The sequence below is a fragment of the Copadichromis virginalis genome, linkage group LG20 (assembly GCF_057382275.1).
Source record: "Copadichromis virginalis isolate Kocher_CV1m ecotype Utaka linkage group LG20, C_Virginalis_male_GT1.1, whole genome shotgun sequence".
Lineage (NCBI taxonomy): Eukaryota > Metazoa > Chordata > Actinopteri > Cichliformes > Cichlidae > Copadichromis > Copadichromis virginalis.
Window position 1 is genome coordinate 5,542,546 of NC_140637.1, and position 14,147 is coordinate 5,556,692.

At 40.5% G+C, this 14,147-nt stretch overlaps 1 protein-coding gene across 1 annotated transcript in view; it reads right to left on the bottom strand.

Annotated features, from left to right (window-relative positions):
• Nucleotides 1-2,639: 2,639 nt before the first annotated feature.
• The window catches only part of pex14 (peroxisomal biogenesis factor 14), a 45,320-nt gene continuing 33,812 nt past the window's right edge, over nt 2,640-14,147 (bottom strand). Inside the window, exons 7-9 of the mRNA XM_085443342.1 lie at nt 13,949-14,046; nt 8,457-8,548; nt 2,640-4,784 (exon numbers count right to left, since the gene is read on the bottom strand). Of these exons, the coding sequence (XP_085299468.1) occupies nt 4,286-4,784; nt 8,457-8,548; nt 13,949-14,046 (689 nt within the window). The 3' untranslated portion in view covers nt 2,640-4,285. The remainder of the gene's footprint in view (nt 4,785-8,456; nt 8,549-13,948; nt 14,047-14,147) is intronic.

Genomic DNA, 14,147 nt, shown 5'->3' on the forward strand with positions numbered 1-14,147 from the left:
AAATGCAGATGAGAATATGAGGGTAGGATAGATGGCGCTTTCTTGCCTGGAATGCACTGTAAAATCCCCAAGACACAAAATGATGTACAAGCGGATTTATTACTGTAGGTCCCTATAAATCTAAGGTTGGCCTGAACTCCAGGGAGAGGTTAATGGATTACAAAGGGATGTGGTATCAAGCCTCAGAGAAGTTTATACACCTCATCAATATGTGAAATGCTATTGATCATTTAGACTATGATAAATTAAATTCATACACTCGATAACGTATGGCAATAAGAATGCCTTGTGTAGGTGGAAAAATGCTTTTTTTTGAGCCCATCCACAGAAAACTACACATTGAGAAAATAAACTGTGGCAGTGATTTGATCTGTGATGTCAGCGCTTAGAAGGCCACATATTCATCAGCAGCCTGAGCTGTACATTTAAAGGAAATGAAGGTTCACTGAATTGTTTCCAAAGATTGCCTAAAAGTTTACTACAGATAGATATGACAATAAGCTAAAATGACTTTAGGAAACACAACTCAACTCAACAACTGACATTCATACACAGCTAAAAAAAAAATAAAACAAATGCTGTAAAATCCAGTCCGGCTTCATCCGTTTGAAATATGGCGCCAAGTAGAAGCAGTGAGTCCAATACTTTTCTGCTGTGAAAGTGATAAATATCGGATTGCCTTCAATTAAAGGGGAACTCCACGAAAGTCTGTAAAGGAGTACTTCTGCAAATGTGCAAGAAAGGAAGGAAAGGTTTTATAAAATCTTTGAAGCTCCAGAGGAAGCAGCATGAAATGTGATGATAGCACAGCAAGTCAAGTCTACATTAGCCACTACTTACACACTCTTAATGCCAGCTATGGTGTCTGCTGATGATTTGCAGTGTAGGTAATGTAGGCACCAGGTTTTGACAAGGAATAACAACATATGGAAAACCTCTTGGGTTTAATCTGACAGCGTAAAGCTGAGCGCGCAGATCTGCTAAAATAAACCTTTATGGTTTTAGATAACAGAACTCGCCTCCTCCGGTGTTACCTCAGGTCATCCCTGGCATTTTGTGGCCCGTTTTTGCTCTGATCTTGAAATCCTCTCAAGACTTACTGTGTGGTAACAAACTCTGCGGTCATCATGCAGCAACCTCCAGGACTGAAAAAAAGGGCCAAAATCTGCAGTTCCTTGAGTCTGGCTCCAAAAGTGAGTCAAGCCATGTGTTAAAATGCCCAACTTAACAGCGGAAATAAAACTGCTTGCATCCAGATCCAAAAATATTTTCTCTACAGCAAATTTCCTCCATCATGACAACTGTACATGGGGTCATTTTTCATAACAAGTTTTAAAGTTACAGGCGTGGCCACTTTGACTGACACGTGGATGGACTTTCACTGCTGCAGACTTCTTTGTCGTGTTTGTGCTCTTTTTATAACCTCTGATTACAAAAACCCATGATGGTGGTGGCAATAATAAAAAACAAAAACAAAAAAAGGGGGGCTTTAAAAAACAATGAGCATCATCACAGTGGGTTTTTCCATCTTTCACATACAGCCTAGTCTCGGAAAAGGAAATTAGACTTTTTGTAGAACACCCAGACCATTAAGAATAATCAAAATTTACTGTTATCAATATATTGCCAAACTGGTTGCAATATTAGTTTATATTGTTAGAAAGGGGATTCTGAAACCCTTGACCTCCAGGTGGGGGGACATGCCATACCACCCACAATGGAGGGCTGGTTTTGGCCAGTAGTGGTGGTGAACTCAATCGACCCCTCTGAACTGGGCTCTGAACTTTTCTGCACCGTTTGATGTCAACGAGATTGGGCAAGTATCAATATAGGTGGTTGGAGTGCTTTGCTGTTTGTTTTTACAATGTGTATAATAAGTTAAAGGATTTTCTGCTTTTTATATTTATTGGCTGTGTGTTTGGTAAGTAAGTAAATAAAGTTTTTGACTAAAAAATGATAGCAAAATAAAAGTGTCATATTCACTGAATTGAAAACTGAGTAATAAACCAGGGCACACAATACTGAAAACCATAGGAAAGGCACTAATGACTCATCTGTAGAAATAAACAAACCTTCACCTATTTAATGTATAGCCGCGTCCACTCATTTCTGGAGAGAAAGCTGAAAAAAAAAGTCCCTGCTATGTCATGCTTTCTGAAAATTAACTAGAGTAGAGGAATATGTACTTACAGTATACATGCTTGACTGGTGCTGGAGTTACAAACAGATTACAGCTGGTTATGAAAGGAAACCACACCCCAAAAGAAAAAAAGAAAGTCTAAAAAACTGATATACAGAGATTCTGGTGTGGCTAAAAGTCTCAAAATATTTCAAATCAAACAGAAAAAAAATCATGGATATAAGAAAAACATACAAAAATAATTGCTACCTGATCTGCAACTGAACATATTAATCCATTTAATCTCCCAGACTATTAAAAGCAGCAAAAATTGAAGACCTAAAGGGCAAGTTCTGTGTAACTTGAGCTTGATAACAATTTTGCAATAAGTATAATCTATAATTGTACAGTTGCTTTTTAATACTAAAGTGCAGCGAAGTGTGTTCTGCGTGCACTGATGGTTTTAAAATAAATATAGGAGATTCTTGTTGAGATAAATCAAATTTATTACAGTTAGAACTGCAGTGAAGACAGTGTTTATTCAGTAAGTTACAGGGAAAGGACCCGTCACTGAAACTACAGTGGTTCTGAGGCATACTGAGTACACGTACACACAAAAGGAAACAAAACAAAACAACCTTAACTGCAATGTTTCCTGTTAAGGTTAAGCTTAATGTCAATTCAAATCACTAAACATACAATCTGCAGGCCAGGACAGGATCTCAGAAATGTGCAGTGTCCCCTCCACCTTTTCTGTGTCCCAATGGAGGCCATGTGTTGGAAGTGGAAATGGCACAAGCTGATATCCCTTCTTCTCACTCATGGACTCTTCTTGTTAGCTAGAGACGGAGTGAGTAATTCAATAAGTCAAGTATTCATTTATTACTTTCCTTTTCAATCATGGGGCAATTTTCTTTTACTTCCCCCATCCACCTCCACACTGAGAAAGAAAAAGTGATACGAGTTCTGCAACTTCCATCTGTGGCAGCGCTCGTTGTCTTACTGCAGCTTAATTACAAAATATTGGTGCCGTTTTCTGTAAAGATTACTCACTGTAGGAGGCCCTACATAATTTGGACCGGAGGGTTTGTCACAGAAAATAATACAATGCAACTGGGCTTTCTGTATTAGATTTCCGCTTTTAGCCTCCTTGACATTTCAAGCTGCATGAACTAATACATCTGTTATTTGTTGATCATTTGATTATTAACATACTTCACAAACCAAATCAGCTGCCCTGCTGGAGACACAGATACAGCTCAGCAGACAGCCTTCGGTTTTTCTCCCGCAAACACGGCTCGCAAAGATGCACAATTCAGCCCACAGTGAAAAACGAAAGTGGGGGGAGAGAGAGAGAGGGAGAGAGAAAAAAAACATTTATCTTCCCCTCCTTTGAGCGTATGAGCACTCTGACACCGGCATGGAACAAAGCCCGTCATCACATTCTAATCTCGAATTTCAGGGGTTTTATTTCACCCAAATGCCACCCTGCTGGCCTTGTAAATTATTGACAGACTGACACCAATGCGAAAGGACACATAAAAGAGGCTAAAAGCTCCGGCCCTGGAAGAGCTTGTCCTCTCCTATTCCCATCAACAGTGAGACAAACTCTGCTAATGCTCCACTGGAACCTCACGGTAACACCGAGACTCAAGCATCACCTTATGATTCCTGACCCGCAGATGCGCTGTACAGCAGACATATTGTGTGCGGCGCTGCCTCTTTGGTCTGAGTCTTAGTACAATCACAAGGACACCGAGGCAAAGCTGAGGATTATCTGATCAAATCATGGAAATTAAAGGCAGTAAGTCACACATGGTTAGTACTGCACAAAGGCTGATAAAAGTCATTCTGATTTGACTGCTGCTTGTCACTTGTCCTTTCAAAGAAACATCACAACATAGTGCTTGGCTCGGGATACAGTCATTTAGTTTGAAGAAAAGTAAAATGTGGTAACCTGTGTGTCATCACACAGGTCTGGCTCTTCTTATACTTGCACTCCTACTCCTCCTTCTGCTCAACGTTATGATGTGACAAAAGCAAGTGGAAACTCACAAAAAAAAGAAAGAAAGCAAGAAAAACCTGTATGTGAGAGCAGCGAGAAACAAAGCTATCAGCAGGGATGAGAGGTGGTCTTCTGAAGTGTTTTTGTACTCTTATGTTGGTCTAATCGACTTCGCTCTCGTTGCTGGCACCTTCGGGCCGCCTCAGTTTGTCTACCTGTTCATTAATCTGTCCGTCCCCACCTCGCCGGTCCTCTGTCTGCATGCTTAGACCACCCTCCTCCTCCTCTTCTTCTTCTTCTTCTTCTTCTTCTTCTTCTTCTTCTTCTACATGGCTGACATCATCTTCATCTTCATCTTTCCTCTCCTCCTCTCCCTGCACCTCCATGCGAACCTGGTCGAGGGGCAGCGCTGTGCCCAGGCCCACGGTGCAAATATCTCCATTGATACCATGGGCTCCATCGGGCCCTCCCAGTGCATCCTGGGGGCTGTGGAGTCCATTTTTGACGGGGGAGGAGGTGGTGGACTCGTTGCTGAGAGGGGAGATGTCACTGCTGCTGTTGGTGTGGTTAATGGACGGTGTGCTAGATGCTGCAGGTGGCTTCAGGGGGATCTGCCATGAGGGGATCTTAGGAACAGAGGGAGTGGAGGGGAACTGTTTCCTGTAAAGGGTGACAGACAACAGTGTTGAACAGAATTAGGCCTGATTGCAACTTCATCACAAACCTCGCTGTGATCAAAAGACATGAAAAGAGCTTTCCCACGATGTAAACAACCATATTTGGACATAATATGACCACAAAACCATGTATAACTTTCCAACCAAGCTCACGTCTCAACACTTTTTTGCATTTTAGCATGCAGCCGCACACTAACCACCCTATGTAATTCTCATAATTACAACAGAGAAAATGTTTTTTTCTCTTCCCCCCGAAACAGCCAGATGTTCATCACACCTGGTAAAGATGCTCTAAGATTTTTTAATTACACCCACTGCAGCTTTTAAGATCAAAAAGACAATGTTGAATGGGTTTCAGCACTTCTTGGTGCTTAAAAAAACAGTTTGGAGACGTTTTGGATCATTTGAACAGGAAAGGAACAAGTTTGGAGACAGATGGTGATACGGAGCCTTTATTTTGTAATTCAATCCTTTGCCAGAAAACTCATTGTGACAGTCAGGATGAAGTCAAGAAAGCAAATGACAAAGGGATTATTACTGATTAGAATGTATGAGGGGAAGAAAACAAGCTCAACTACACAGTACTGAGGCAATTTTCGTCCTCGCAGGTTTTCTGATGTACACTCTTACTTCAGGCTTCATTATAGACACTAATACATAATCATGCATGCTAATGGGCCTGACTGAGCTGGGCTGCGGCTGACTAGATTGCGGAACAAAGCTGAAAAGAAAGAGGGGACGTCTATCACCACGCTCACAGAATAGGCCTTGCACATTTTTTTATTATTAACCATCACACTATAGGTACATCTAGACTTTGCAGTTAAGTAATTTTCAAAGTTTATAGCATTGCACAGTCTGTCCAACAGAGTAGCTCCAAGTCTATTGTTTATAATGCTGTCAGTGCTGAATGCAGCAGAGTGACATCACAGCTGACAAGACTGCGCTGCAGAGTGAAGCAACAGCCTCTCAGTACTGGTAGCCGACTAGTTTTCAAATGACCTTGCTAAAGCATTATAATCATCAACTCTTTTCACAAAAAAGCAATATGAGCCATCGTATCGATATTATCAGAATGGTTTTACTCTGTATCAGTATAAATGTTGGCCTAAAAAGTCGGGTTCCATCTGGATTAGGAGATTTTCTCAGTTTTTACAATCTTATTTACTTTGTAAAAAATGAATATGATTTTTTTTATGAAGCTGCAGCAGATCAACTGGAGTATATTAATGGTCACCTTTGTTACTAACACCAGTTGATGCCTGATGTATGTTAACTGGCCCACCCAAGTCACGAAATGTTATAATAAAGACTGATGTGATTATCGTGTGTTCTCTTGTTTTCTTATGTATTAGTACACAAACCTTCAGGTAATCTAAAGTAGTTTAGAACAAAGGTGTGAGTTCCAATTTTTTGTCTTAAAGAAAACAAACAAAAAAAATACTGCACAAGCCCATCAGGTTAGAATGCCACCTTGAAGCAGGCTCTCCAGTTTTTCTGTCACTGAACTGTGAAATCATCCCCTAGGGTCAGTCTGTCAGGGGTCTAATACAAGGTCATGAAGTGTCTGGGGGAGCACGCCTGGCGTGTTGTTCTGGCATAGAAACACAGATCTTGCATGTATCCCAAATGTGCAGCAGCGTTTGGGAGCAGTCAACTGCTGCTCAACGTGACAAACTTGTAGTAGATATCAGCTAAATTTACACCAGGCAGGTTTTAAAATTAAAAAGGTGTTAAAATTTTAGTTTTGGTAAGAGCTTTTGATGAGTGTGCAATGATTGCAAAAGAGCTTTATAGTTGCACGCTTTCTGAGAGTGTAAACTCAGACCTCCAGGGACAAAATATGGACTTTGAGTTTCGGTCCACTAACATTAACAACCGTATCTCACAGCCTTACTCAGCAAACAGGCTTTAGTGATGTGATGACAACAGATCACTGTTCACTGAATGTAAATTTGTCAAGGTATGTTTAATAGTCACCAAATAACTGTCACGCTCAAAGTTAATGTACAACATCTGCAAATATGATACAATTGCTGCTAGGTGTTGCATTAGAAATACACATTTAAAAATATATATTATAATGTGTCAGTAGCTTCTATTAACTCTACACAAACCAAAACAAGTTTCAATGAAATGAAATAACCAGGTGCAGGTGTAAACTTAAGGTGTTGGATAGGCAGTTTAAATTTGATTTAATGTGTGGTGTAAAAGACGCCATCTAGGGCTGGGTATCGTCACTGATTTCTAGAATCGATTCGATTCCGATTCACAAGGTCCCGAAACGATTCGATTCAATTCGATTTGTATCTGGGAAATTTTGCCTCAGACAGTCAGAAATATTCTAATTAAGATCAGTACATTTACATTTTTTTGTATCTATAAAAAGGAAGCTGACACTCGCAAGACTTTATAAAAGGTGTGAGCATCACAGCAGAAGCCTTTGTGTCAAAGTAGCTGAAGATAAAACACAGAAAAACATGAAGGTGATTTTCCTGGCCTGGGATTTTATAAAAATACTCTGCAGTACATCAAAAACGAAAGAAAACCATTAATCAACATATGAACATTACCTCTGAAGTTACAGCGGTTTTAGTAGAGACACGGCGTTTTGCATTTTGCATAATTTTAAAAAGTTTCAATTTGTTCAGTAGCCCATTGAACAGCAGAAATTAGGTTTTCTTTTTGGAAGTAAGTAAAAGGGAAAAAAAACAGCGGCCGACAGCGCTGCAAATAACGATAGATTTGAGCGTAACAAGCAAGCGAATAATACAGAAAACAGATTTTTAGACAGGAAACTGTTCTTGAAGTACAGAGAGAGCAAGAGAGAGAGAGCTGTGCATGACGTGTGATTTTATCATGTTGGAAGCAAAACAGCAAAAGTCAGAGGGAATCCATGACGATGTTTATGTGAAGCGTAGTTTGGATCTTCTTTTGCTGCTGGTTCGGTCAATATTGTTTGGAGAGAGATCAAACTAACAGCTTTAGAATCAGCGCAAAAAGGGCGTAAACACAAAGCGCGGACCCGCCGAAACATCAGAATCAGCGAGCTGTCGGCTTTCAGCCCCAACCGTGAGAAAGGCGACATCTCACTGATTCTGATCCGTCGGTGGGTCCGAGCTTTGTGTTTACATTTATGTGCAGAATCCGTGTTCCTGCTCTTATTCACTGTTTTAGCTGTTTGGTGGTTGTTGAAATTTTGTGAGGTTTCACCTGAGATTCTGGCATTTAGGGAAAAATAAATTTATATTAAAAAATCGATTCAGGATTTTAATGAATCGATATCACGTTATCTGAGCCAGAATCGATTTTAATCGATAAATCGATCATCAAAACCCACCCCTAGTGCTGTCAAAAATCACATCTGAATAAGAGCTACCACATGCTAACAAATGAGTTGTTTTATGAATCAAATTGCATATCATGCTGATGGTGCTTTGTCCCAGTTTTACACTGTCACACAGTTCAAATGGACTGCATTAAGGAACTCAAATGTGCAAAAAAAACACCAAGTCCTAAGCCTTTCAATGCACACACACACACACACACACACACACACACACACACACACACACACACACACACACACACACACACACACACACACACACACCTGGCCTGTTTCATGTGACAGGGGTCAGGATAACTTTGTTACCTGCTGAGCAGTAAGCCCTTCAAAGAGATGATCTCAGCCTTCAGCTCTCCTACTGTTTGGCTGTCCAGGATGCGGCTCGTTGAGGACGAGGCCTGTAGGAAAAATACAAGTGAAACACGCACAACTGTCAAAAACACACACACGAGCACTGTTCAGGGTTTCAGCACAATTGAGCTTTCTGTAGGACTTTCAACAGCTCCTCTATGATTGATTTCAACGATATGAGTTAATAAAAAAGGTTCTTTAAAAAAAAAAAAAAAAAAAAAAAAAAAAAAAAAAAGGCCGGCTGGTAAACAAACATGGTAGATGCAAATGCTAAAAGCCACATGTTTGTGTGTAGTCAGGTCATCCGTCACCATAACAACCTCACAACTGCCTACTGCCGGCGATGACAAAAAAGGACAAACAATCTCACTGTATCCACCTTTATGGCGTCAGAAAGTCCAGTGAGTGTGAATCATGCTGTTTTTACATAATTTTCCATACTATCTAGAAAAGATTAGGCCAGTGTGTTGTGTTTTGGATAATGACTATCTTGAACAATAGCCACATTCATGGAGGCAGACCAAAGCTTAGCAGTTTGTTTTGTCCTTTTTGTCTTTTATCAAAGGCGTGTGTAGCCATACACGGGCATTGGTGCAGCATGAAATGTTAAAGGGTATAATGGAAAAGTATTTGAATGGCAAATTGCTGCTGAAAATCTGTCTCTGCAGCAATTTTTTTTAAGGAACAAGCTGGACTTTGACTGAGACAGCTGTAAAATAGGGAGTTTTGATAAAGGCCTGGAATGATAAAACTACTAACTGAACAACAAACATGGAAATGAGGAAGAACCTGCAGGCCCTGCCTGCTTGCACCTGAAACCGATGTTTTCAGTGGGTTATGCATGTTAAAAAAAAGAAAAAAGGAAAAAAAGTGAGTCTTCAGAAGGCATCAAATAATGATTTACAAGGCAGGAGCAGGAAAACAAAACAAAAGACATTTGTTACACAGAAGTCCATAAATTTTTACACTGCCCTTCAAAACTATTCAAATAAAGCTACCTGAAAAGGAAATGTCATTCTTTGGAAGAACTGCGCACAGATGTACGTAGCCTGCGGCGAGACTCGATTATCTAACCATGAAAATGTTTTGCAAGGTGTTAAGTAGATAACTGCTAACCATTCTTAGTCTAGTCCTGCACACAAAATACAAACATGCGTGAGGATAAACTGGCAAGACCAGAGGGAGTAGAAGGAGCAGACAAGGGAAAAAGTGGGATAAAAGAAAAGTAAAAACTGTAATTAAGACTCTCCTGACTCACCAGAGGAAGCTTGTTAGGAAGCGTGGACCCCCTATCGAGGGGAGAGGGATAACTTGGACTCTTTCGCTTGTAATTAAATCTAAGAGAAATTAATTGAATCACATCTGAAAGGGATCAGACTCATTTACAGTGGATGGAAGGAGGCAGAGGAGGAGAAGTGAAGGGAGACAGAAAAGGAGGCGAGTGGGAAAGAGGGGTTTTTTTTGGGGGGGGGGGCTCTTATCGCTCCTAAACCTTGCTGATAAGGAGTCGTGTTTTAGAGGTGGTGCATTGGAGGCCTGCTGAAGACACTCTTATTACAGCCGTCACCTCATTAGAACCATCTTAATCCCTCGCCTCCCCAAGGCACCCGTATAATAAGGCTGAATTCTGCTTCTCTCTCATTTTATGATGGGAAAAAAATTAATTGCTGTGTAGGCTGAGCTAAAAGATTTCCAAGGCGCAGAATCAACTGAAGAAAAAGGGCCGATTACTCCGAATAAGTGAATTGTAATGATTTCTATATACTTATGTCACATAACATTAGAAAAGAAGGCTTTAGAGCAGACTTGTTAACCACCAGCTACATACATAATATGCATTATCTACAGAGCAGCGCCATATAATATCTCACATCAAGGCTTGTCACACAACACTAACTCTGACATATGTCTTATTAAGTCTGAAGAAACCTAATTAAATGTTGGGCCAGGGCTGGATTTCAGCTCTGAGATACATTATGTCAGTATATATATATATACACACACACATTGTGTAAGAATCGTGTGTTAAGTGCACTGGGTGTTTGGATGGAGGCTGAGTGGTGGGGGTATCAGTGACTGCAGAGAATTGAAGTACGCCTCGCTTTAAAAGCCCCACCTGAAGTGCTGACACATGTCCAATAGACCGCACGACTGTGTCAGTTGTGATGTTTTAACAAACTGCTGATCAAAATATTTAACCGCTGCAATTTCTCAGCAGCTTTGATTACAAAAGCATCTTTTAAGAGACACTTCCAGCTCTTTCCAGCCATTACAGTGCAGAATCCGACCTGTGCGCTATTATACACCACGGCAGCCGTGGGTTTTTTTTGCCTATGTTATTCATTTTTAAATGTACTTTGATATATGTTGCTTTTGTTGAAATGCTTTTCTTATGCAAATGCATGCGTCCTTGTGTTTTGTTTTGAACTGTATACACTTATATACCATATTTACATATATATTTTGAGATTCGGATACTGACTCCTCTGTCACTATAAAGAGATGCATCCAAAATTAGATTTTGGTTCCTAGTATGGGGACATGGATTGGATACCTCTAGGTAAATAATTCATATTTTTAATTTTTTTTCAGTTCACTTCATCAACACAAATACATGATTTGCTAAACTACTACCATAGCCTTGTATTCAGAGCTCCATTTCTAGAGTTTTGCTTTGTATGCTAAAACAAATCTTCAGAGCTATGCCTGTGCATCCCCTCCCCCCTCATGTTTGACTTTTACTGCACTTCCTGGTGTACAGGTGCAGGGCTCTGTGTGGCCTAAGGACTGGAGAACATAATTCTCCACTTGGCTCTTTAAATCGCAAAGAGCATTATGCATAAAAACAAACAACCAAAAAACAAATAAACCCAGCAACCAAAACCCAAATAACGCAAAGTCAATCTAGCAGGGAGGTGCCACCTATTAAATTATCAACCGCCTCTGTGCTGGATGGATGCGGTTTCTTTTACTGTGTAAATACTGCTCAAAGTAAAGATTTCCTCTAACTGGTTTAAAAGCCGTGTAACTAATGTGTCTCGGGTGGATGCGTGCGTGTGATGGGGTCTGCTGGTTAACTAAGTGCTTCAGGAAAAAGAGGGGGAAAAAAGAAAAATATATATTACAAGCAAAGAAAAAAAAAAAGACCAAATCTAGCAGCACCCAAGGATGGCAGCGCATCTGGCTAAATGAAGATAAATGCCTGTGGACCATTAGCAACAAGATAAGATCTTTAACAAGCCTTGTTTAAGAGTGTCTGAAGGCAAATTAATTCACAGTTATTCCGCCGGCAGACAGTGTGTTTTCTTGTAACACATGTATATTTATGATGGAATTAGCTTCAAAAGGAACTCCCCAGAGGAGTGTTTTTGAGTGGAAACACTGGTACAGTGCAATTGATTTCACTCTATTTATGCACTTTCCTACTGGCAGTTCGTCTTACGCAAGCCAAAGAGACGGTTTCTAATCTTCTATGTAGTATCCACTAATAAAGAGAGCCATCAGTGAGTTGAGACAGCAGGGCAAACACAGTTAACAGGCAGATTTGTAATGATAATAGAGCAGAAATAGACTTGGCTGTTTAACATCAGGGATGAATCATCCTGAGGCAAATCTATGCTTAACAGCAGAAGTAGAATAGAACAGCATGTCTTTACAGGATCATTTTAACGGAGAGAAAAGTGAAAAAGAGGGAAACTGTCCCAGGCTTTCAAGCCTGGAAATGTGCAGAATCAGCCTGTGTTGTGTGTGTGTGTGTGAGAGTATTTAAACTCACTTCCATAATGAGGTCCCCAGTTTAGGGACAGTAGACGCGCTCCGCAATTGAGCGGTTTCAGACTACGAGAAATGTTTACTTAGCAGCTGAGGAAACAGAAGTCTCCATGTGTTTTGGGTTAAAGGCACATTTCCGCGTTGAGAGGTATAATTGCTAAGCGTGGCGCGCTTTGAGCAGTGTGGTGAAGCAAACCCTGAAAGCCACAAACGGTGAATGATAAGTAGCTCCCCAGCTCCAACATGTGTTTCTCATCAAAAATGCCGGACCTGAAAACAATTTTCCAATTTCCCCCCGCGGCCTGAGACAACAGAGGGGCCTCGTGCCGACTCGCAGGGAAAATTTAAGATCAACACTATAACTATAAAGCAGAGTTTATGATTTGTTTAATGGGTGTTTTGATGGGAAATATACTTTTTATACACTACTGCTGTCCAACAAGGCACTCATAGCAAATGAAGGGGACACTTTTTAATCCAATCTGTGATTTAGAGATAAATAAAATAAATAACACTGCTTTGTGCCGGAAGAAACTCATTGTTTAAACGGGGCCTCCTGTACGCTATCTTAGATAGTTCTGTTTCAGCTCAGCGTGGGATCAAATCAGATCACAGGTCCCATCATACATGCTGATTTAGTCCATCAATGTGTTCGTTCTACGCTACACAGAGACAATGTGCAGCTCAGATCCTGAAAGAACAAAAAAGAGCTCTGAGTCTTCAGTTTTTGATGAACCCCGTCCAGGGAAGTTATCCATATTTTTCCTCCTTGTTTGTGCCGAAGCAGATGTGTCCACATATGTTTTCCTGCCATATCCAGATGCTTCAGTTACACACCCATGTGCTTAACAAGCTGTGGACATAAAACATTGTCTAAGATTGTCTCTTCCAAGGCAATTTTTAGAGCCCAGAGATCATAAAGCAATTTATGAGCGCCGTTATAAAAAGCAAGCAACATTTCATCCCTGCACATAAGTTTTAGAACAATCACTCAGTCCGATTCTCCTAAACACTTATAATTCTGAGGAGATTATGGACAGCGACTATAAAAATCAAGGCAAAGAGGAACGATATGGTTAAAGATTATGGTCCCATGATGAGCTGCACCTTATTTTTTTGTAGCTTGTGTTCTGATGATATACAGTATAATAAGGCTGTCTGTCTTGGGTAGTTATGACTCAAAGATTTTAGTACACAGAGGCCTCGAGAAAACCTCCTCCCTCTCCTCATCAATCTGGAGATTTTGAGCTGCAACCTCACGTTTACCGAGCTCTTCTGCAATTCCAAAGTTACTGCCCGTCTAGCTTTCCTCAAAAACATCAATCACAAAATAACGGACCTTTAAAAAGGTGTCCAAACTGCAGCGTGGCCTCGCTTACTGTCAGCACCGCAAAGTTGTTTCATTACACCGATGTTAGTCCACAATAAACATGTAATGAATAAAAACTTTCATGCTTTAATGAATGGACAGATTAAGATTTAACTTAGTTTAATTCTAAACTGGCCACAGCTTTATGTAGTACGTGTTCTAAAAGCTGACCAGTAAAACCGGCAAAAGAGGAACACGACGCTATCAGGTACAACGCCAGATTTCTACCTCAGTATTGGTGGTCTTCTAACAAATTGCTGGGGCTGTCAAGTGAAGGATACAGAGTTCCTGATAAACTGCTACCCACCTGTGATGCAGCTAGTTCCTGGGAGAGGTCCTGGATTTTCTGCTGCTGCTGGACCAGCACCTCCTGGATAGAGAGCAGGGTCTGCTGCAGCTGGCTGACTGTGAAGAACAAGCAGAGTAAGAGATGACAAAGTGATTCAAGTTAGTCTTTTAAAAAAGAAAGAAAGAAAAAAAAGACACGCAGCTTTATGTTTTATGAT